The sequence below is a fragment of the Oxyura jamaicensis genome, chromosome 14 (assembly GCF_011077185.1).
Source record: "Oxyura jamaicensis isolate SHBP4307 breed ruddy duck chromosome 14, BPBGC_Ojam_1.0, whole genome shotgun sequence".
In the NCBI taxonomy this organism is placed as follows: domain Eukaryota; kingdom Metazoa; phylum Chordata; class Aves; order Anseriformes; family Anatidae; genus Oxyura; species Oxyura jamaicensis.
Window position 1 is genome coordinate 2,596,339 of NC_048906.1, and position 24,960 is coordinate 2,621,298.

The following is a 24,960-nucleotide window of genomic DNA, read 5'->3' on the forward strand; positions in this document are numbered from 1 at the left end:
AGGATGGTGGTGGTTTGATTTATTAATTCTTTTCTTAGCCCAAGTAGTTGCGATGCCTTTTAGCGTCCTAGCGCATGGCCCCGCATGCCACAAACATGATGCATGAGGGCATGAACATACCAGCAGCCCTGGGGAAAGGAACTGAGCCCTGAGATGGGGCTGTCCAGAAAAGCCTTCTTCGGAAGATGTCCATTACAAGAGATGCTTGCACCATCACAGGCTGGGGGGGAGCCCTTCAGTGCTGAGCAGCGTGCTGGGACTTCTCCGGTAGGGTGATCAAGCCAGACCAGAGAAACACTGGAGCATATGCTCCTTTCCTGGCCCAAACCTTCCCAGAGTTTCTCATGTATTGATGCTTGCCTCCACTGCTCCTCGGTGGGCTTCACCAAGAACAGACCTATAACCTCTCATTGGTATTCCCAGGGGAACTGCCAGGAGAACAGTCACTGTAACTTCCCAGACCATTTTGGCAAACAGGGATAGCTGGTGTTAGATGCTGGCAAGCATTTTGCAGAAATAAGCAAGAGAACATGGCCTAGCCACTGCGATCAAAGCTGAGCTTAGTCAGGGATGAGGACTTGAGTGCTTCTGGCCCCACTTGCCACAGCGGCCCTATGGCTCTTTGCTGCACTGCTCTGTGTAATTTCTTGTAAGGACCTAATATCTCTTTGTGATAAATGGCTAGTTGTCTCCCAGACATCAGGCCTTAGGTACCCATTCTGAGCAGGGAAAACTACATTTAGGTTGAATAGTCTTTTGTCTGGCTGTAAGGACATAGCAATCAGAGGGGGTTTCTTTGGTAGAAACCTCATCCCCAGCCAATTTCCTCCATCCATCCACTCTCAAATCAGAAGGCAGGTAGCTGTGTCCCTTGCAGCTCCACTTCTGCTCCTGTGCTCTTCTTTATTAGAGTCATTGGAGACCTCAGCACCAATGTCTGCACCCTGGTCTCCACAGGGCCTTAATGACTGACTGACCTGACACCAGACTAAAGGCCAAGCCCACTTCATTTTAGCTAGTTGTGAGTTAAGTAGCTGGGTCAAAATGAAGCCTAGATCAAACTATCCAGCCACAAACAGACATTGAATCTCGTCAGAGATTTAGAAGAACTGAAATGCAATTTCATTTTCTTTTTCCCATTTCATTTTTTGAGTGTGAAGTTCCAGCTAGGATTAGAAGTGGAAACCCTGAAGGCAGCATTTCAAGCACAATAAGAGAAATCAGTTTCAGGCTCTCAGGAGTCCTCCTGCTTGTGCAGTATTTCTACTCCAGTGTGCTGACCCAAGGAGACGCTCAGATAAACTCAAACATTATATGAAAAGAAATAACTTGTATGCAAACAGAGAACATAAAGCACACTTACAGGAAATAGATTGAAGCACAGGTATAGAGGGGTAGCTTAAGCACAGCTCATTGCTGTTCCTGATTAGTGGGTAGATCTTATTACAAGCCTGTCTGTGGCTCATGCTCAGACACCGAAAAGAGCCAGTCCGTGTTGAAGTGATGGACGCGGTTACAGTGTCCCTCTTTATCCAGCTAGATAAAGATAGGATCAAGTCAAGGACATGTTTCCGGCTGCAGACACAGGCACTACACAGATGTGGGTTGTAGGAATTCACTGAGAACACATGGGGAGGAAGACAGCTTTCTGGAAGGTGATCAAGTCCGATTCAGCAAATGAGAGTCTAAACATTTGGTCATGTGCAGGGCTTCCAGGGGTTACCTCAGAGCATCTGTCTCCTACCTGCCTCTGTTCAGCATGGAGAGCTTGGCATCCAAACCTGAGTTGTTAACAGGGCAAACTCAAATATCAGATACACATATTTGGGGATTATTTTTACACTTTCATGGTTTTGTTTGTTTAAATGGGAGGGTGTTTCACCTCCTGGGTGATTTAGAAGAAGATTGTATTTGGTAAAAAAAAAAATAATGCGGCAGACTCAGAAAGATGGGAGATGTGGTTGGTGCCATGCGTGGCGGTGAGTCTCTGCTGAAGTGTTGGTGTGTGCGTGCTGCCGTGGGACGCTGCATGGTGACACAGGGCAGACTGGGCAGCCTTTTATGTGCCCCAGCGTTGTGTTCATCACCCACATGGAGGAGTGGGTGAGAGAGATGGGTGCGCCATCCTGTAGAACAGGATGGTGCACAGGGGACCAGTGATTCTGCAGAGGAGCAAGGAAACTGCAGTGGAAAGCCTAGCATAAAGCTGTGCTTTTCCTTCAGCTATCATTTCTAGCATTTAGCTTGAAGAGACCATAGGGAACGGAAGAATTAAGGCAGTTAACGGGAGTAAAATCCAGCATAGCTAGCAAATATACCATATGAGCAGCATCCACCCATCTGGACTTCCCTGTCTGCCTGGCACCTTGTCGTTTTGTCCTCTCACCTATCTGTAATGATGTCCTGTGTGTGTAGCAACCCTGTCCATTTCTGTATTTTAGGTCTTTGGGCATCTATAGGTACCTCCACGCAGAGAAATTTAGGCATAGTAGGCTGCAGCTCAGGCCTGGAAATGGTTTAAAGCTCAGCTTGTCAGCGCCCTGACAGCCCCATCCAAGGCAGGAATCATAGGCTGTGCAGGTCTGGTCCAGGATCAGTGAGTGAAAAGAAATAACTCCAGCAGACAGTGCTCAGTCTGTCCTCAGCCACAGGCAGCAGGCCTATGGAGCTTAAAAATCAAAAGTCCTGTATATCTGTGTCTGGTTTGGGCTGCAGGGCCCAGCCTTCATGGCCAGGCTGCGATAAACCCAGCTGAGAGCAGCCAGGGCCAGTGCTGAGAGCAGGGAGCAGCAGGGCATGGCCAAACAGCCCTCCACTGCATGGGTTTGGCCAGTATAAAAGTCACACTCCAGTTTTCGGTGCCCTTGGCTGCCACACTGCTTGTCACCTGTGTCCTGGCAGTGTCCTTTTGGTGCTCCTTGGTGACGTGGGCATCTCAGTCCCTGTCCTCCCCTCCTCCTGCAGTGATGTGGCAAGGACAGCATCACTTTGCGAGTGCAATTTGCTTTCACAGTCCACGCACTGCGCTGGTGTGTGAGGAACAAACACTAGCACTCCAGCACTGCAGTAAGGCAGTGGGTTTGCCAGGTTAACTGTGCTCGCATGAAAAGAGAGGGCAGGGTGTAGAATATGCTGTACAAATGTATTTGATGTGTTTTTAAAGGCAGAAGTGCATGGCGTAGTTTTTCATGGGAAGGTAAAAACTGAAGATAAAGTAGAATATTTTTCTGACACAGTCACTACCTTCATCAGTTAAGTGTACCATGTAAATAAGTGAACTGTAATTTAATCATCCTGCAGCTCCTAACCTTTTAATGAAGTTCTCAGAAGACACAGACTGAAACCAGCCTCCCCAGATTAAAGTTTTTGATTAAAACCACATGGATCAGCTTGATCTTCTCTGCCTTCAGGACACGGGGCCAAACCCAACCCGCCTGTATCTGCCGGGAAGCCAGCAGTCGCTGATGTCAGGTCAGATGCAGGCAGTACCCTGGGCTTCCAGGGCTGTGAGTGGGGTCTGGGTGACACTGCGTGCCGAAAACAGTGCTGGAAACTCCAAACATCTGACACAATCCAGGGAGGCCCTAACTGGGGAAAAGAGAGTGTCTTGCAGGACTGACAGCAGGTCACGGGTCCCTGGGAAGACCCCAAAAGCTGAGAATTGAGAAAGTTCCTGATTTCCACTCCATGCAAGAGGAGTGTGGCCACAGCCACGTTCCTCCAACCATGGCATTTCCCAACACAGAGCTGAGCATCTGGACATTGTAGAAGGAACAGGCTGGTTTTGTTTTAAGACCCGACAGAGATGCCTGTCAGAGCACTGACTGTAAGCCTTTCTCTCTGGGGATGAGCAATCACGGGCAGCACACAGTGGTATTTAAATTAGCCCATCCTCTCAATGCCACAGCCATCTCTGTATCCAGCAGAAACATTTGAGCTGTAACTAAAAATTCAGGCGCTGCATATCTTAGTGTTTAATATTTCCAACTAGGGAATTATCAAACCATCTTGCTTATTTTTCCAGGCAGCTGCAGGTACAGAGCTACTCTGTGCCAAGCATGCTTATAAACCCATTAGGGCTTTCTAATGTTTCATGCAGAGGAGAATAATGGAGGAGCTTTAGCTAGCAATTGTAATGCCAACCTAAATGCTTTTTAGCTGGGAGACAGAGCTTCATTCATTTTCATGTCAGCAAAATCACAAGCAAAGAAGTCTAAATATTCTTCAGAGCGGTGAGATCCAAGCATTAGCCAACATCCAGAAGTGGGGGCGAGACAGGGCTGTGGTTTTCCTTTTGTCTATGTTTGATGGTGTCTCCTTTCCCTCCCGTGTTTCCACCAACTCAAACTGTCAGCTGCAGCTGAGAGGATGCTCGTCTGTGTTTGATATATGTCTGCCAGTTGGCTGACTGGAGTCTCATCCCAGGAACCATTTCCCTGGAGCAACCAGGCACAGGTTGCATTCTGCCTACTGTAATTAAGGATGCATTCTATCTCCCTCGTTTGCTGTGCCCACGTCCCCACAGTCTGGTGTTCTCCTCATGTAGTTCTGCCAAGCCCAGGTCTCTGGCTGAGCAGGCTATAGCAGTAGGTGTGTGCAGTGAACACTTACACCCAAACTGGTGAGAATAAGATGGTATAACCTCATAAGTGGTGCAAATGTGTGTCTGAACTGAGAGAAGGCCACAGCCACTTGCTGTGCTGTTGACTGAAGTGAAGCTCCTGATCCTAAGGGGACCAGGAATGAAGTGACCCAGCAGAGCTGGGGGCCTTGGAGCTCTGAAACACAGCCGCCCTTCCTTCTCAGAGGGGGTCAGAGCTGCAGTGAAGCTGTGTGGCTGGTGTCTCATTGCTTTCACCCTGCTGCAAACCCTGTGCCTTCATGGGATGGCCCCAGCCTAACACCAGAGCAGAAGCTCACCCGTCCTTCCTGCACACCCCTGCTCATTACCGTTAGCCTCGCATGAGCAGTATCTCCTCTAATGGACATTGCATGGGTTGCTGCACTCAGCATGATGGTGTTGTTGCATGTGTTTCCAAGTGTTGTCAACTTTATCCCAGACTGTCCTTGTATGTGTCCCCCAAGGAGACCTGTTCTTCATCTGTTAACCTGGCTTCAGGGGTGTAGAGCATACTAACCGAGAAAGGAATTTCCTAGAACTCCCTCATCCTGGCTCAGCTAAACCTGTCCCAAGTTTTCTGAGAGACCCGATGACCAGGCATAGCCGGCACTAAGCCCTGGCAGAGTACAGATGCAGAATTCTGAGACACTTTGATGCAATAAAGCACACGCTCTGATGTGGCTGGGGGGTGCCTCTTTACTGTTTGGATATCCAGCCCACGTAAAGAGGGAGCTGTGCTGCTGACAGGCAGTGCAGAAGGATTTCTGCCCAACAGCTTTACATGGAAGATGTCTTCTTGGGATTATTCTTTAGAATTTTATATATAGTCTACAAAAGGCAATCAACATCTGATCTACTCAATAGTTTATCACTGGCTGCCTTTGTACGGGTTAGAAAGTAGCTGCAGTCACTGACAGTCAGGTTTCACACACTGCCCATTACTGATAATGTTCTGAGATCTGTTAATCAATCATTAGTTCGTAATAAGCAGGCCTTTAATATAAAGTTTGGCCGTTTAGGGTATTCTCAGACTGTCCCAGAAGCTTTCTTTTGCATTCCCAAGAAGACATTTCCAGCAAAAAGAGAAGAGCATGTCACAATCCTGAATACACATGAAAGCACATTGTACAAACTTTAGTAATATTTACTGCAACATTTTTATTATTGTTTTTTTTAGACATACCAGAAGATCAGCCGAGCTCAGTAGCAAAGACAGCCATACCAGTCCAAGATGACTGGTAGGACTTAGGCACACAAGCAACATGAAAATGAATTCAAAGACAATTGTGTTTGCTTTCATCTTGTTTTTCCACACCCACTAGCAGAAAAAAAAAATAAGTCCAGGTGACCCCAATGAGAAGGAAATGTTTTCATAATGCCTTCACTCCACTTTTAACTACCAGAAAAAAAAAATAGTAGTTGAAAGAGAGCAACAGATTCAGTTTCCTTTTATCTAATTTATTTTAGTGCCTTAGTGTCTTGGACTCTAATCTGGCATTTAGTTGCACTACCAAAAAACAAAATTTCAAGAGTCACTCCATCTGAAAGATATTAACAAGATGAGAGGAGTGGAAGATGTATTTCAGGAGGGCACTGAGTACTTTTGAACTTATTTTCCTCCTTATTTTTAAGGTGAAACAACTACTTTTTCCCAACTCCTAATGCATTTAAGGCTGAATTTGCTGAAAAAAAAAAACACTCCTTATAACGAACAATCCTACCCTGGCTTAGTGTGACCTGTCTCTTGCACTTGCAAAATCTACAGTAATGCTGAGGTTGGCCTTAAGTACACTCTTTGAATATTTATATTTCTTAAGTTTGAAAAGAATTAGACTCCATCAGAGTGCCCTCAGCTATCTTGTGGTCACAGTCTAATTTAAGAGAGACACATGCAGTAAATACAATTGAGTCACAGGGCAGTGTCCAAACACTCGCCTTGGAACAGCCCCGGAAAATTGGTCATGTGCAGAAATTTCCCTATTTCAAAGAGAAGAAAGGAGGAGTCATGCCCAGAGGCAGAGATACAAAATACATGTGGTCATAGCCTACATATTTTTTAGATGCAATCATGCCCTTGTTCTTATATTTGCAGAGGAGCTTGTGCTGACAGTCTTTGTAGAGCCAAGTGCTGAGCACCCCGCTCCATCGCCGTTGATGCTACCCCGTGTGCTCGTAACCCTCACGCATGTGCCCTACTTTGCCACAGGCATCGCTGTGTTTTCTCTAGACCTCTGTAACACACCAAAAGCCTTCTCTCGCAGACGCTGAGCTCAGGTTATGTTCTTCTACTTACATGTAACATACCTGACATCAGCTGGGTTAGAAGAGATGTGGCAGAGTCCAGACCAACAAGACCTGCTCTGGGCCTTTTCTTGAAACTGGAAGTGAAGCTTTGCTGGGTTTGGAGCTTTTGGGCTCTCATTTCCATCCTGCTTCTCACCCTTCCTTGTTTGTGGCAGAGGTCCATTATGTGAAAAGGTTGTCCTCTAGCCTGAGACAGTGGTAAGAAAGAGAACACCTGGGAGAGAAGAGGATCTGGTTGTCAAAGGTGTGGAGGTCCCTTCTGCAGGCACAGGAGGTTTGGCTCAGCCTGATAACCCCGCCACGAAGACTTCGCTACCGGGTAGAAGCACTTGGCCATTTCACATGGCCTGCTTGAAGCAGTTCTCCCAAGGACTTTGCCCTGCATCCATGTGTGTATAAGACATGGCAAGCCCACAGTGTGGTTGTGACAGCTGCCAACCCAGCAGCAGGGCCTGCACTCATTACATTGCCTTTTTGTCTTTTTCTGCAGAAGCCCAGCGCAGGCCTTACTACGCGGACTATTCCCCGGCACGGAAGTACATTCACAGCCTCTGCACCAGCCACTACCTCGACCTCTTCATCACCTTCATTATTGGCGTCAACGTCATCACCATGTCAATGGAGCACTACAACCAGCCAAAGGTAAGAGCTGCCCAGCAAAATGTGGGCTGTGAAACAGCAGCGTGGGGGTCAGCTGCCAACCCCACTTCCCTGGGACCGTTCCCTGTTGTCTGAGACCCTCTGCAGGCTCCAGGTTCAGAATCGCACATCCATCTTCCTCTAGGCCAGTCCTGCCATTCAGTCACTTGCCACAGCCAAAAGCTTGATTCCCTTGCTCTTGTATGAAAACAGAACAAAACAACAACAACAACAAAATAGTGAATAAGGCTAATGGAGTGTGAACTAAAATTTTACTGGGACCAACCCTCACACTGAAAAACAATCCAGCGTTTTAGAATATTCTGTTAATGCGTATAACCATGAAGCTAATGCATGCACCACAATGTTTCATTTCCTCAGTGAATTTTAAATAAACTGACTTAAGTTCAGCCCTTCTTTTTTTCACATACAATAAAACCCTTCTTTCCCAAGAAAACTTTTGGTATAAATCGTATAGCCCTTCCATTTGCTGTATATATTAACTTTCCAGTGCATTATCATTCAGGGAGCTCTAGTCTCAGTACTTGCTTTTTTAGTATTGCAGTTTGCCAGGTAAGTTGCAAATGTCTCCCAGAAGCAAAGCCGGGGGGCCCCAAGCCACAGGGTACTGTGTGTGCTATACCAGCTGACTGTGCTGTTCTGCCCCGTAACTCCTTTACGTAGCAGTCTCTGCTTCACATGTAAATGTTACATATCCAGATTAGATCTTATTTATGCTTGTTTTATGTTCATGTAAAACACCATGGTGTGAACCTGAATACAAACCATCACAAATGACCCAAGAATTCAGGCTCAGGCAGTGAGCTTTATATGAAATAATAAATAGTACCACATTCTTTTAAGGTAGCCATCTCATTTTAGAAACAACAGTAGGGAGAGCAGTGCACTGTGGATTGCTAATGTCTGAAAAATTTTCATCTCCCATTCCCAAAAAATCAGTGCATGTTCATTTCATATATCTAGGGTCAGCAAAGCACAGCCATCACATAAATGTGAAAAGGAGAGCTTTCCTGTGGCCCGAGGCTTCCTCTGTCAACAAATCAGAAAAGCTTTTTTCTCCTCTCTAATACTTTCTATTTCCATTTGTGTCTATTTTGAAGTTTATAGTTGTCATTTTTTATTGTAATACACCTATCCTACATTTAACTAAATTTCCCTTCCCTCCCCCCTCTCTCCAAATCCCTACTCAACCAAAGAGCTGTTTTACTCTGCAACTATCTATTTTAAGGTCCAAGCAAGATTCTTTTGCTATTGTTGGCCTCCAGTTCCAACAAAATCCATTATAAACACTCATCATCTTAAAGTATAAACACTGTGGATTCCTGACTTCCGAGAGCAGCTCTATAGAGAGAGTGAACATTGCACCAAATATGGATATACTTTGCCTAGCTCTAGAGATGTAACATTTTTCAAGAAGGCAAGACTTAATCCATCCCCAACATTATTTATTTTTCTGAGTGTTTTAATCAAAGCCATTGTCCTCAGGATTGCCATGTTGGAATGAAGAAATCATCCATCAAGTCTTTTATTCTACCCAAGGCTACACAGTTCAGAAAAAGTAAACTTTATTAGATGGGGAAAGGGCAAAGCTTTCTTTCTGCCCCAGACCTTGAACAATTTGTGGTGAAGTTCGAGGATTGATGGCTCTCACTCCAACTATTAGTGCTTATACAGCTTTTGTTTACATCAGTTTCTAATCCTTATTTGAGTTTTGCTGTGTGATTTAGTGCAATTTTGTAACAGAGCTCTGCAACCTATTATGACTTTACTTCTTGCATCTCTGTGCTTATGCCACCCTTGTTCCTGCCAGTCCCTCTATGATGGGTCTCAGAAAGGACGGCTCGGTTGGTCTAACTGATGCCTCTCTTTTCAGTCCCTGGATGAAGCCCTGAAGTACTGCAACTACGTGTTCACCATTGTTTTTGTGTTTGAGGCAGTTCTGAAGTTGGTGGCATTTGGTTTTCGAAGGTTCTTTAAGGACAGGTAAGAGTATTTTAAACTCCTGTGCATTTGGGATAGAGCTGTATTGACCCAGTTTCAAAGCCAGATGCTGAGTAAATGTAGCATCACTGCAGTAGTACCACATACTGTGTGCAGGAGAGAGCAAAAGGCTGTCTCTCCATAGGTGCAAACTTTATAGTGTAGGAGCTAAAACCCCTAAGAACTGCTGGTACTGCTTTGCAGAGGAATTCAGGAAATCTTACAAAATTCTAGATACTTTCCTTCTGGCAGTATCTGCCTCTCTGCCAGATCTGACCAGCTCAGCCTAGAGGTCACCTGTTGGATATCAGTGTAGTCCTCAGAAGAGTGGTTTTGGCAACCTAATCTCAGAAGCTTAGTCCCAAAAGCAAGTCTCTTTTGCCAGTGGACCAAACCAGCCCATTGGCAGACTGCTGCCTTTGTAAAGGCCCTTGGCAAAGGCACAGATAGTTGTGTTTAGCCCCACTGCCTTCAGATCCCAGCTTCAGAGACCTACAAATCGTATTCTGCCACACAGTTAGCCAGGAGCGATTGCATGTGAGAGCACATTGCGGTCTGGCAATTTTCTGGGGAACAGGGTGAGATCAGACACTTTTCCACATCACCAGCATGTTTGCCTCATTTACCCTAACTGAACAGTTGGAAGCCGCTATGAGCAAGATTGTTTAATGGGGAAATTGCGTAGGAAAGTCACTCAGTTTCTCCACATCTCACTGTCTTTCAGCGTTGTTGTAGAAGGACATCTACCATTGTTAGGCTGTAAATCAGTGAAGTTACTCAAGTGGAGTGATTGAAGGGACAGGTGACATAACGTGCAAGCAGCTGTCCTGCATCACATCAAAGGTTCCTCTACTAGTGTCTTGTCCCTGAAAGTGGCTCTCACTGTATACTGGGGAACAATAGGGACTGGGCAGAGGCAACACCCCAGAGTACAGTCCCAGCCAGCAGCAGCTTGTAGCTCAGGACTGGCTGTGCCAGCTTCAGGGAGCTGATTTTATCCCACACAGAAGATCGTGGGTCCAAATACAACAGCAGAGGGGCATTTGGAATTTGCTTGTGACTGTTTTTAACAGTTAATTCTCTGCTCTTGGATGTCTGTCAGCATACAGTTCTTTTTTTATTGTCATTCCTCTCTTTGTTAGGTGGAATCAACTGGATTTGGCCATAGTTCTCTTATCAATTGTGGGAATCACACTGGAGGAAATTGAGATGAATGCTGCACTGCCTATCAATCCCACAATAATACGCATCATGCGGGTGCTGAGAATAGCAAGAGGTACGGCCTGCTCCATAGGTCTTCAGCCATCCCTCCAGACACGTCAGGAAACGGTTTGGCCATTTGTTCTTCTAGTCCTGCTGTTTCAGTTTGATTTGAGAACAGTTAGCAGATAAGCCTGCAGAATGTCAAACCAGAAACAAGCTAGGTGGGGTACTGTGAGTGTTTGAAGTGTCTCAAATTGGTCTCTGATTCACACCCAGGATCGCAGTCCTTTTGTACTGACATTAGACGAGATCAGAACTGGTGGGGAAGGGAGGATCAGAGTTAGAGATGATGCTTTTCCCTGAGGAAGTGTCTCCCCATCGGTTGCCCATTTTCTTGCTAGGGCATGCTGAAGTTCTGTGGCTTTTAGTCTGCTTTACTAACGTTATTAACATTAGTTGGTGTGGGATGTAGTCAGGATGTTTGGATGTTCTGTGGGCCCTACCAGGGTGCAGTGAGCTTGCCATCTGTGTGAACGAATGCAAGAGAGATGTGAGCCCTCTCTTACAAGATGTGAAGCTATATTTCCTTTATGGGTTTTGCTTCAGATATTTCCCAGCCCCGCTGACCAGGATTTGGTTTTCGTTGTAGTGCTGAAACTGCTTAAAATGGCCACCGGAATGCGAGCTCTTCTGGACACAGTGGTACAAGCACTTCCCCAGGTAAGCCTCCAGACTTTATCCATGCCCAGCTTGTTCCTGTTGGTGGACTGCACCTTTTGGGCCTGGGGATAGCTCTGTGCCATGGTGTTTGGTGGGCACTGGAAGCCACCTGGGGAGGATATCATCTTTCTCCACTGCCACCAGTGCTTTGGTAGAGAAGTTTTGCACGGTATATCCTGCCCACGTAGCCTGTGTTAGATGGGAGAACCAGGATGATGGAAAAAGAGTTAACAGAGAGCATATTGCTGTAGACAGAGCTCTTTTAAAATGCAGAATTCACTGGAGAGTTTGGGAAACACCAGAACAGAATGAGAAAACTGTTAGTGAAAGCACAGGAAATAGATAGCTTCCAGCTCAGCAGTTCTCTTTGTGAGAGGCGAGCAGCCACAGTTATTGACATGCATTGACAGAGGAGCTGCAGACTTTAAAAGCCAAATAGGAGAGACGTTTCTGAGTGTTAAAAGCTTGAAGTGGGGTCTCAAATCACTATATTCTCATGTGGTGCAAGAGGAACAAAGTTTCCTGCCAATCTTAATGATAACTGATAGGATCCTTCAAGTGTTCAGTTCTTGGGACCACTTTTTTATGGATTAATTTATTTAAAATAGAAGGATAGAAATTTTGCTGACTTGTACCCTTACCCCAAAAGAATCTAAAGCACATCAGAAGAATTCCAAGTTTAAGGCCCCTTTGTTTTTAAAATCTTGTGCTATTTAAGGTTTGTTCTGCTAGTTTGTGGGTTTGGCGGTCTGATTCTTAATCATTCAGTCTTCAGAGCCAGCTCAGCTGCCTACACTTTCCTATTTCACATATAACCAGAGGCAGCACTGGAGGTGAGGACTGTAGGTTCTTGTGGACTCATTCACCCCTGTACAAGATGCTCTGAGATTAGAAAGGAAATATTTCTCTGCTTTGCCCAGAAGAGGCTAGCAGGCTAGCAACACGAGGTGCCAGGCCGCTGAGGATCAGGCAGGGGAACTCTGCGGTGTTCTTCTGTGAGCTGGCAGTTAGGATGCAGCACTTCAAGAAGCATGGGCAGACAAGTCCTAAGTTTTCAACCCATCCAGAACATCTCACAGCTGGAAGTTCTGGAAGGAAATGAATGAGTGGGCCTGCTCTGTTTGGTGTAAAAGCCCTGAGTGTGCCCCAAGATGGACTGGTAGAGTCAGGCCTCCCCTCTCCCCAGCACAGCCCCAACGGCACTGGGGGGATGGCAGCACACCGTGCTGGGTGGTCACATCTTGATCAGCTTCAGCTGTCTGCAGAGGGATCACATCTCAAAGGCTTGGCCAAAAGCACACACAGTGTAGACATCTCTTCCAGAATATGAGAGGCCACATGAGAATTAGTAGAACTAGTGTATGTAATTACCCAAATATACCTCTGTGAGCTAGTTGCTGAGTGCAAGAAGCCCGTGATCTATTGAAAATGAACTGGGAAACAAGGGGACTTTCTTTTTCTTGGAAAGGCCTGTCTACTTTTCATCACTGCCATAAAGATGTTTCTAATCTGAGACATTGCACTTTGGTATTCATATCTCCTTTTCGGTGAAGGATCTTGGCTGAGACTAAAGTATGGAATTTACCAACTTGACCCCTGTTTTGGCATTTCAAAAAAGCTTTTGATTTGTGTCTATTATTTTTCTTTTGAAAGCATTGTGATTATAGAGTATATTTTCTCTCTCGCCTTGTTTTTTTTCACCCAAAAACAATAGGGTGGCTGCAGGCCAGGCTTTTTGTTTCCTTGGGGTGTTTTCGCAGTTAACATTCAAACTAAAGTCTCTTTTAAAGGGAAATCCTGAGGGATATTCCAAGCAGATCTTGTGCAGATAAAAATGCCACTTTGCCCCTCAACGAAATTCATAAGATAAGAAGAGAAGCTTGGAGAGACCTCTCCCACAATGATCACCTTTCATAAAGCTACAGTTTTCATTTCAAAGGCAGGAGAAGAGTTCCTACTGCAATTAATTTAGCGGCCTAGAGCCACAGCTGGAAAATCCTCCTTGAATGTGTCTAAGTGAAAAAAATTGAATTCCATGTTTATTCATTAAGTTTTGGGGAAAAAAAAATATTTCTCTGGTGTTTGTAGAATGTCCATTTATGGGCTTACAATAATAAGATAGTCATTACAGTGCAGATATTTTTCTTTTTCTTTTGGGTGATTTTCATCAGCTTCTTATTTGTTTTAATTCAGCAGCAGGGAGAGCTTGGGTAACACCTAGAGAACCAGCTATCCCCAGCCTTGGCGAATGTTAGCATCTTGATCCAATATTGAGGATGTCACAGTACAGGCTAAGTCCCCTCTCTTGGAATCCAGGCTGACCTTAAGCTTATGTTTTCAGTGCAGGAGGACTTCCTACCCTACCGTACCCTTCTTGTCCAGTAACTTGGTGTCTGCCCCTTCCCAGTGATCTCCTTCACCACGGGTCTGAAAATAAAGAGATGGAATAAATCATCACATTCCTGCCATAGACCATCTGTGCTTGTGCTGTGTGGGTTCTTTCACCCCTTACTATATAGTCTGGAGGCAGTATCTCCTTGTCAAACAGGAATCCAAGTTTTCTAATTTCACAGCTGGGTGACCTGGTAGTGGGGCCAGGGTCACCCAGAAAGGCACCATCAGCCTGAACTCTGAACCACAGTGTTCCCTTTTGGAGGATGAAAGAAACCTGTCAGATTTCTAAAGCATGAAGTGCTAAAATCTGTTGCACTGGTGTAAACTTGAAATAGATCCTCTGTTTTATACAGAGCAGCTAAAAATGGAGCTGGGCTAGCATGACCAGCTCTGACTTCATTGCTTAGACATTGCCAGACCCAATTCAGCCAGTTCAGTCCTGCTGTTCACAGATCAAAAACTCCCCTGTGACCACAGAGGCCTGCTCCTAGCATAACACAAGCCCCAGAGCTCTGGGTTGAACTTCAACACGTCTTAAAAGCCCCCCCATCTTCTATTAAGTACAGGAAGTGTTAAGGATCAACCATCCCCTGCTGATGAAATACATTTTTCCAGTAGGTGTTTATTCCTTCTGGTAAGAAAATCTGGTGTTTTTGGTCTGAATTAGCCAAGTTTGTTTTTTCATTGGATGTCACTTTGCTTTTTTTCATTTAGAACTTCTCCTTTTTGGAGGTAATAAGAGAAAAAATAATAACTTGCACTCTCGCAAATAGAACACTGAAATCCTTTAATCTCTCAGTATCAAGGAGGTTTTCAAGATCTGTTTCAAGTTTTTTCCTCTTCTTTATGATCTCTGTCCCCTTTAAGGCTGTGTAATGAATTATACCACCCTTATGCTTCAGCTGTCTGTTCACTTGCTTATACATCTGGTCGTTACATCAGTTCTGTAAGCAATGTCTGCTCTGGAGGACTCCTGTTCGATGGTAATCCTTTAGTCTCTTTCACATCCCCTACTTTCCAAAGTACAATTCACCTTTTCTGTAGCACGGCCCACACTTGACTCTTGGATTTGCAACTTTGCATTTGGTTGGATTAAAATGCTCATTGTGTAAGTGAATCCCCTGTACCGAGCGGCCTCGCTCGCTCTGCACAGCACTTCTGGTATCGATTGCCAGTAAGAAAACCTACAGCCAGTGCTAAGCTGCCCGTGCTGCTCCTGACAGCGAGGACTAAGAGGAATCCAAGCCAATTGCCACCCTGGCCATGCAGGGCCAACCATAGTAAAATGTGGACTTTTCCTATTGAGCCATGTTAGCAGGAATAGCAGCAAACGGAGGGAGCAAAGGGTGTTAGTTTTCCATCAGCCTTTTTGATGCTATGATTTCACTTTAGCAAATAACAGAGGTTTTAATTCTAAAGTGAATGAGACATTTACAGAATTACAAGACACTCTTGGACAGCTGAAGAGAGCCTATTTTGCAAGGTGGTCTGTATAGTTTTATATCCTCTTTTTCCTGATGCTCATTTGCACTGCTCCAGTTCTGTTAAAGTGACTCCTGCTTTGCACCCCTGTGACTAGGAGTGGAATCCAGCCCATCTATTTAAACCATCTGGGTTCTCCTTCTTTTTTCTCACTTGGTCTGTGGACAGCACATTAATTAAATGCAGGACTGTACAGTATACCTCCTCCTTGTCTTCAAAGCTTGGAACTCCCCCCACATACAGTCTGTGCCAAGAAAAAAAGTGAAGAACTCCTCGTCCTATTAGTCCCTAGAAGGACAGTCTCTAGTTTGCTCCTAGCCAGGAGTTCAGCTCTTCTTGGTGGTGCAGTTCCTGTGCTTATCTCCAGCTCTTGAAGACATATTTTGGCATTGTCTAACAGCAGTTATGGGACACAAACAATAGCCTGCTTTTTCCAGATGCTGAAAACCCACAATGACTGTGAAGCTCAGAGAACAAGAATAGAAATGTCTTACCAGCAAGTAAAGTTCTGGAAGAGGGGTAGGTGTGTGCTATGCTGCACACCAGAGAGCTTTGCAGAGCTGTCTGGGAGATGTCAGTAGAGAAGGGAAACAGAAATCACTAAGAAACCACTGTTCTGCTGGCTCTTAGCACAGGTCTCTGTGGGCCTGAAGGGATACACAGAAAGGGGAGCTGGTTCAGTTCAGCTAGTGGCCTTGTGTTTGCACCAACGAGGTGACCTGAGCCTCAAGGGTGTCCGTCTGGCCCTTTTCCCTAGTCCTGGAATTCACACAGATGGCCTCTGTTTTCCAAGCAGACAAATGTGCCCATTTTCTCTTGGGTTTAATGCGTAAATTACCCTGTTTTTTCTTGCTTCCAAGATTATTGCTTTGGCTCAAGAGTGCTGGAAGGAAGATGAGGAGGACTCATGTCCTTGGAAAGGATTGGCAGAGGCTTAGTTTTATGAGAAATTGTTCTTGACAGGCATCCCGGGGAGCTGTGTGTTCTTTGCCTGCATGGACAACTGAAATGCCAAGGTGTGGGCCAGCGATGCAGAAATAATTGATGTCAGAGCAGGAAGAGGCACAAGAACTGTAGCGTGCCTCAGCCAGCCATTGCAGGAGTGGGACAGCAGAAGACCTGTATTTCATCAATGCCTCTCCAAGAGCTGGGAGAGCAGGCTCTTGAGGGATTTGGGCAGGATCGCCCAGCTGACAGTGTGACAGAAGAGTGATGGTGCCCAGGTGGCTGGCGTCCTGTTGCACGTGATCAGCACATTAATAACGAGTGCAGTAACTTGCCCCTAGCCCTCGGCATCTCAGCATCACGAGAGGCTTCCCACAGCGGGTGAGAACCACTCTCCTCGTGTGATGCTCAGATGAGGAAGAGAGGCACAGTGATCCACAAGGGAAATGGCCTTGCACATCGTGGTGTGATACAGAGGGAAACAGAAATGGGAGAATCGTGCAGATCTCATCCTTTATATCCCACTGACAGCAGGACCGGCCTGTGCCCGGAGGGAAAGTACATCACACCTCCTGTAGCTTGGCATCGTTTTATCACTTGGGAGGCACAACACTTTACATATCAAGTTAACACAACCTGCTGTAGTTTCTCTGTGTCCCTGTGTTGGCAGATACTGGCTTTTTACTGGTGTAGGTCAGAGGCTCTGATGGGACTTGTGGTGCTTCGCTACTGCAGCTTCCCTTAGGGAGAGGCAAAAAGCTAATGGCAGTGAAGTCTGCAATAGCTAAAGCAGAGACAGCCTCCCAGACCGTGCAGGAGCAGTGGGAAAAGGGTTTTGCTGGATGTGTGGAGAACAGAGTTGCTTTCCTTACTGCTAAGCAGGGTTACCCCAGGGTTATTGCAGCAGTTGATCACAGATCCATCTGGAATGCACCGTGTTGGAGGGAGGTAACTCAGGGCCTCCCTGCTCCTCTGGTGGGTTAGAACAACCGAATGGGATGGAGGACTTGGCCTCTGTCCCCACAGCACCCCGTGCACCAGGAACACAGACACTTTTGCCAGCAGTAGCTGGCAGCCACGATGCCAGGAGTGAATGAAGGTCGAGTAGGAATCACAAATATTCACCTGTGGCTCCATCTTCTCTTGTGGCTCCTCTGGGATACTTTAGGGCACCAACAACATGTCCAAGATGTTCTTCATCTCTGCTTCACTCCCTATGGGCCCCAGCCTCCCCCCCCAGCACTGGAGCCATGGCAGATGATGGATAGCCCCTGGCTGACAGGGAGAGGGGTTATTTGTAGTTTTCTCTGCCCAGCCAAAGGCACCAGCCCAAGTCAGGGGGAGTTTGATGGATAAACAGAGCATGGGCTGACCTGTTCAGAGCTGCTAGAGCAGAACCACTTTTCAGAGCCTGCCTGGCTGCCAAAGCTGAGGTTGATGACCAGAGCTGGATCTCTGTCCCTGCTGGAGAGTCCAGCACAGGCATCCCAGCCTTTGGATTCTGGGGAGAAGTGCCTGGATGCTCTCCTGCCCCCTCCCGTTCCTCACAGCAACATGATTCACGCACGATCTTTTTTCTCGTCTGGTCTCAATAGATCTCAAAGTGCTTTAGAGACATCAATTACCTATCCGCAAGGGTATTACAAATGGGTACTTCGAGTTGCAGGAGGGGAATGACTCACTCAAGGTCACAGACACACATGCAGTCTGCTTTCTTGGCGGCTCAGCAGCCGCTGGCTGACCTCGCTGCCTCTGCCTCAGCCCATCTCTGGGTCCTTCTCCATGCTCATGCCTCGGTGAAGGCCATGGGCCAAAAGAGGACCTTCCTTTCCTTTCCCATCCTGAGGGACAAGTACCAAAAAGGCACAGGCTAAGACAGACAAAATATGAAATCTGGCAGTGACTTATACTGGTTCAGCAGAGCCAGGAGCTGCACAAATAGACTGCATGGTTTTGCTGAAGTGCCTGAGAGCTAAGCCATTTTGCTCAGCCACTTTCTCTTGAGCATCAGGTGTTCTTGGGCTGCTGAGAGACTTGTGCCTTGTCCAACTGGGCACCAGCTGCCCTCACATCCCTATGGCTGTTACATCTTGCAGAGGTGGTCAGGGCAGTGGGGTGTTCCTGGGCACAAGGGAGATGACCTGCTTCTTAGCTTACACCACAGAGCAGCTCCAAATGTCTCCAGGGTGGGCTGGAGTCTAATGACAGTAAAGGCGGTGCCACCAGCCATCCCAGGGCCTTTCACTTGCTGCTGTCTCCCACCTTTCTCTTCCACGTGGCCACGTTTTCATCTCGGTGTCAGACTTCAGTCACTTCCCAGGAGATCCTGTGCATCAGCCAAGCTTTGAAACTGTCCCTGGGGCTGCTCTCAGCCAAGGGCAGAAGCAACCTCAAACAGCAGCAAACACCCCATTTACAGACATGCTTCTAAGCATTTCTAGAGTATGCCTGTGGTTGAGATGTCTTGAGCAGCCTGTACAGCAACCCCACGAGTGTAAACTGGCCTTTGAAGGACTAGTTATGAGACATGTTGGTTCAGTAAAGTAGTCACAATATTAAATACAGAATTTTCACAAATGCACACAAGGCAAATTGTTTATGAGCAAATGTCGGCTCGGTTCAAAATTACCAGTTATCAGTACTTATGCGTGCAAGGCAGTCATGCTTTGAATGTGGGGAGGTAGGCAATAGTTTTGACTGATAACCTGGTACTAACTTTGATGTTAGTCTAAATTCCTTGGAATTTCATCAATGCCAAAAGTTTGCAGGCTGATTTATTAAGCATTAAAATAGCAGTAAAATATTCAGCTTATAGGCTGCTTTGAAAAAAATCCAAGACCCTCTTCTGCAGTGCTACAACATCAGGCTTTAATTTACGCTCAACCTAGAAAACTTGTTTATCACTTTTAATTTCCTTCCCTTTAATTATTTGCTCATTTGCTTCCCTGGCAGGGTGTTTGTACACTTGTGTCTCTGCCTGTTTTCCCATATTTTCTGATTTGCAGTCATTTTGCAGACTGCTTCCTAATGTCTTATAAACCATCAGTGGTCCAGCAGACTTGAGCTAAAAAGCGTTATTCCAGAAGGCAATACATGCAAAGAAATAATCCAGACCAGCCATCCACATCTCTGTATTATCTCTATTATTCCCTGGAGTATGGTAATAATGTTAGTGGAATTGCAAAGCTCTATGTGTAGTAGACAGTTTAGACTTTATAGCAATTACAGTCTCCACTGGATAATTTCACTATTGCCATTTCTTTAATACAATAAACAAGCAAATAAATAAATAAAAGTGATAGCTGTGTTAATTTGATAATAACTGATATCATATTGATAACCACAATAATGAAATTAAGCAACGCGGTCAAAATAGCCGTCAGTACTGTGGCTGTGCTGCCCTAGAGAAGAAAGCTCTCTTAAACTGAGGAGTTCACAAGAAGGTACCGTGGAGATCATGCATCCCTTGGCGTGGCTACCTGAATCATCACCTTGCTCATTTTTCCTTAGAGATAAAATGAAGCTCGTGACACCCTGCCTAATGGGAGAGCAATCACTCTACCTCCATTATGAGTCGATAGACACAAGGCACTTGAAAGGGACAGGAAAGGTAAATGTGGCCAGAGTTAGTTGCAGGTAAAATGCAGGTAGTTAGCTGGTCAGGCCACTCTGCCCCTCATATTCTCTGCCTGAATCACTCACAGTCTGCTCTTTGAGATGTTTTAAAGGCTTAGACTCGAGTGCAGATAACTGTAATGCCATTGTTATTAATAACCTTTGTGTTCCCTCTAGCATCATTGCACTTCTATTACCATCCCCTTCAGCCACTTTGCAAATGCATGCTGATACCTAATGGCAGCACACCATGCAGTGCTCAGACTGCAAGGTGCCTAAGTGTTAGCATGTGGAATGAGGTTCTTTTGAGACACCAAAAGCTAAAATTCAGGTAGTTGTCGAGAAAAAGCTTTAAATGTCTCTGCAAGACATCTTACTGGAGTAAGATGTAAATTTCTTACAAAATTAATTTTTTTCCAAAAGCCCTCCAGGCCAGCAAAACCTTAGAAAACCAGGCAGCTCCTCCTGTGACTTGAGACATGTCTCATTAATGTCATGGCATTGAAACCCTCTGCCTTCATGCTCAGAATCAGTCCTGGCAAGCAGAAGGGTGAGGCCTTAAAGCTCAGACCAGAGCACCAAGTCACTTAAACTGCCACTGTCCTGACGTGTGGTGCTGCGTGCCACTGAGGCTACAGCTACAGGCTGGCCATGGTACGACTGCATGCAGTGTCCCAGGTAAGTGGAAGCGGGATGGAGAGGCACAGAAACAGCTTTGCTTCTGCTCCTTTCCCCACTCAGGAGGCTTCTGTGGGTCTATTAAAGCAGACCCATGGAAGGAGACCAGGGCGTTGGAAGCCAGGGGAGATAACAATTAGCTTCTGGCCACCAGTGTCCCTCTTTTGCTTATATATAAAATGTGATGGAGCGATTTAATTTGTGACCTCAACTTGCCTGACCCTTCTTCTGCTTTCTCCTTGTGTAGGTAGGGAACCTTGGCCTACTTTTTATGCTCCTGTTTTTTATCTATGCTGCCCTGGGAGTGGAATTGTTTGGCAAGCTAGGTGAGTAATGTGCATGACACAATTTATTTCATCCGGTTGATATTTATTTGATATCTAGCTGTTTCCTTTCTTCTCTCTTATTCTTGGGACTTACTTAGCTTCACAGCTCGGACTCTGAAGATTAAAGCTTTCTCTTGATCTCAGGGTCACAGATGACACATAAGGATGTAATACAGAACCTGCCTAATGTGCACACACATTTAGAGGTTTGTCCAACACCACTCTTGGCTGTAGAGGAACTATTTACTGTTTAAATATAATTGTCTAGCATGGTTATGTTCACAAAGATGGAAGTTTGCTACTTAAGACAGCACATGAGCCTGCAGAGCTGGATGGTAGTCAGATTCACGTTGGAGGGATGCCACCATAAACATGTCCCTCCTCAGAGCTTCCACCACACTCTATTAGCTTTCTGCGCTTGGCTGACATTGCTCTTCCAGCTGCCCAAGCCTTGTCTGTCCATTGTTCTTCTCAGCATCACCTTCCTTTTTCTGCATAAATCAGGAAGCATCCCCTGGTTCCTGATTGTCCAGCATCATTTATTCCTCCAGCTCAAGGATGCTGCAGAGCCGCTCGTGCGTGTGTCCACCACTCCAAACATCAGGCAGAGGCAGAGAGAAAACACTACGAACCTGGCTAAGCTGGGCAAGGCAGCCACTGCCTTTAAACGTGCCTGCCCTCTTGCAGCCTTCTCAATGCTTGCATCCCTGGTAGCATCAGAAGGGCCCGTCCTCCGCGGCGATTTTATGGCTGTCATTAATCCCCTTTATGAGTCCAGCCCTATGCTCAGATTACAAATGCCTGAAAGCAGAATATTTCTTTCAACCCAAGACAAATTATTTTTAAGTCTCTACAGGTTCTGGAAAAAAATTAGTTCTGCATCCACCCCAAATGAAATACTGTATGTTTTATATTGCGTGTCTAGATATATGGGCACGTATTTATTCAGCCATAGAGCTGAAAAATATCTTATTCACAGAGGCACCTTCTGCTGCTCTGAGTCCTCTTTGTGTTTCCACACACACACCTTGCCAGTGCCAGCCCACGGGTAACCACAGCATGTGGTCAGAGACTGGGAAAGCCCCGATCATGTCTGGGGCAAACTGCAAGCAGTCAGCACACCGCTTCCCACCCAGACTTCAAATGAGAAATACTTTTGCTTCTTTTTTTTTCTTTTTTTTTTTTTTTTCCCCAATCACTGCTGGTGCATGGCAGCTGCAAGAACCATCAGCCCTCACTCCCCCAGGACTGGTCTTTTGGGGGATTTTCCTATTTGCTTTTTTCATTTTCCTTCCTTTTTGCTTCTGAAATAAATGCTTCATAGTGAAACTCCCTTGCAGGAGCCATTGCTGCCTGCCATCATGAAAATATAATGGGCCTGTGGTTTATGGAAAGGGGATATTTTGTGTGTTCAATTCACATTCATTAGTATATTAACTCTAAGGGAAAAAAATGTAAAATTGCTCCACGTTATTGCAGAGAAATATCCCTTACCATAGATGTGCCCTTTAAAAAATAATCAAGGCGAGGAATGTAATCAAGAGGATAGCAGACAAAGTGTACCGTAGGACGGGGTTTGAGACACCCCAGCAAAAGCCTTCTTGTTTCCACCTCCTGTTAGCTCACTTGGTGTTGGCTCTGCCTGTTGAGGCTGAGTCAGGTGAATTAGGAAAATGTTGGTGGAGCTCTGGAGGCCCCCACGCAGCCTCCCCTTGAGGCCCCATCTAGCCTCGTCTGTCTAGCCAGATCCTGAACACCAAGGATGGAGCTCCCCTGCCTCTCTGGTGACCTGTCCTCCGTGTAAAAACACCTTGCCTAATATCAACCTGGACCCCCTAAGGCATGCTATGTTACCATCCATTTTCTCATCTGCCTGCACCAAGATGAGTGTGGCTGCACGTGAGCCCACCGTGGGATCACCACGCAGCCATCCTCCCTGCTGCTGCTGCAGACCATGGATGGAGCTCTGAAGGCGCGCTGGCAAACCTGGCTTCGCTGACATGCTTCCACTTCTTTCTCCTGCAGACTGCAGTGAAGAAAATCCATGCGAAGGTCTGAGCCGGCACGCAACTTTCACCAACTTTGGCATGGCCTTCCTCACCCTCTTCAGGGTGTCAACGGGGGACAACTGGAATGGCATCATGAAGGTGTGTGCAACCTCTGTCCGGGTTCTTTCTTCTCTCTGTAGATATATAGCTACAAATTTCAAACAAATTTAGGCACAAAAGCTTCCTTTTAAAACATAAAAATTAAACTTTTCCATTTAAAAGCCAAGTATTTTCAAAGGATAATTTGGCCTAAGTCTTGCTCAACCTGAAACTTCTTTTTTTTTATATATATATAACAGATTTATTATATTTCAGACAAATTGTGCCTGTTCTTGTGGCTGGGAGAAGTAACCATGGACTCTGCCCTGTGCCTTTGGGACATAGCATGATCCTCCTCTTTGTAGATGCCGTAATTCATGGTGTCCATGTTTCCTCCCACTCATTTAGACTGTACCCACAAGCCATTGTCTCTGGGTTATATTATTATATGCTTTTCTGGTCGTCTTTGGTTGTTCATGTATTTGGAGCCCCAGACTTTGTTAATCCCTCACCTCTGCCTCCCTGCTGCAGGATACCCTCCGGGAGTGCACTCGGGAAGACAAGCACTGCCTCAGTTACCTGCCCGTCATCTCTCCTGTCTACTTCGTCACCTTTGTCCTCATCGCACAGTTCGTCCTGGTCAACGTGGTGGTGGCAGTGCTGATGAAGCACCTGGAGGAGAGCAACAAGGAGGCCAAGGAGGATGCTGAGATGGATGCTGAGATCGAGCTGGAGATGTCCAGAGGAGCAACCACCTCAGCCACCAGCGGGAGCAGGGGAGGTGCGGTGGCCCCGGACAGCAGGGCGCCCTACAGAAGTCAGGAGGCCGTGAAGTCGGAGTCAGCAGTGCAGACAAAGCACCAAGCCCTGGTAATGGTTCACACAAGGTCTCTGCTATTCCCATGCTTGGGGTAGGGAGGGGACAGTTCCTGCCAGTCATTGCTGTCTGATCCCGAGTGACACGGAGCCAAGCAGGCAGGAGATGAGGCAGAGTGGGAGGAAGGCAGCTTTCCTGCACCCCCCTCCAGCTGAGGTGTCACCACCGCCTCCACATCTTGAGCCATCTCAGGAGGGGTCCCTGAGGAGGAAGACCATTAGAAACATTCTCCAGGGCTAACAATGTCCTGATTGTTGTTCTAGGGAAGACCTGAAGGTCAAAGATCATGAATTTTAAGTTCAGAAGCATATAGCCACATGTCCCTGTCCTGTTCCCCAGGCAGCACATTGGTCCTTGTCATTTTAGCATAAGCAACAGCACCAGGGTGCAATCTCATAAAGCCCTGGGCTCTCTGGCCCTGACAACCCTGACACATACAAAAGGGATGGCACAAATTCCCTTCACACAGACACAGAAATCCTGCTCAGGTTCTTTTTAGTCCCATTGGGGGATTTCCAGAGAAGCCTCAAGCAAATTGTAGCATGCAGCTCAGAAGGGCTTGTCTGTAAACATGCAGCTTTCCGCTGGCTCACGCTCTGCTCAGGGCATGGCCAGCTTGGACCCTGGGAATTGTCAGGCCCCCCTGTCAAGAAAGTGGTGCTTCTGGGGCGGATTTTCCAGATGTGTCTCTGCTCTTGGATTTTTACTAGTCCTCTAGAAAATGAGGGCAATCAGAAGTAGGGGGAAATAAAGGAGGGGCATGAGATAATTGTCTCATCCCATGTCAGCAGCATATGATTAGGAGTGAAGATGGAGTTCCTTTGTCACTCTGATTGCAAATAAATCTACTGCAAAATCAATGAGAGGGGTTCAGATTAAATTACATTAAATTAGATTCTTGTGAAATCCATCAGACTCTATTAAATCAAGTAAAAAGGAATTTGGTTACATAGCGATGGGGAATTCACTATTTAGATAGAGCTTCTAATAGAGATTTCTGCAGGAAAATGCACCATAAACACAAAGTTCCTTTTCTCAGCTGGGGACGAGAGGGCACGTCCTTTTACA

General features: G+C 46.1%; 1 protein-coding gene across 4 annotated transcripts in view; it reads left to right on the top strand.

Moving 5' to 3' along the window:
• Positions 1 to 24,960, top strand: part of CACNA1H (calcium voltage-gated channel subunit alpha1 H) — a 220,160-nt gene that overhangs the window by 184,964 nt on the left and 10,236 nt on the right. For all 4 annotated transcript variants that reach the window (XM_035339712.1, XM_035339715.1, XM_035339714.1 and 1 more), the window contains 7 exons: positions 7,416 to 7,567; positions 9,459 to 9,568; positions 10,708 to 10,841; positions 11,418 to 11,488; positions 20,850 to 20,928; positions 22,954 to 23,075; positions 23,547 to 23,885. In XM_035339712.1, coding sequence (XP_035195603.1) covers positions 7,416 to 7,567; positions 9,459 to 9,568; positions 10,708 to 10,841; positions 11,418 to 11,488; positions 20,850 to 20,928; positions 22,954 to 23,075; positions 23,547 to 23,885 — 1,007 coding nt within the window. The remainder of the gene's footprint in view (positions 1 to 7,415; positions 7,568 to 9,458; positions 9,569 to 10,707; positions 10,842 to 11,417; positions 11,489 to 20,849; positions 20,929 to 22,953; positions 23,076 to 23,546; positions 23,886 to 24,960) is intronic.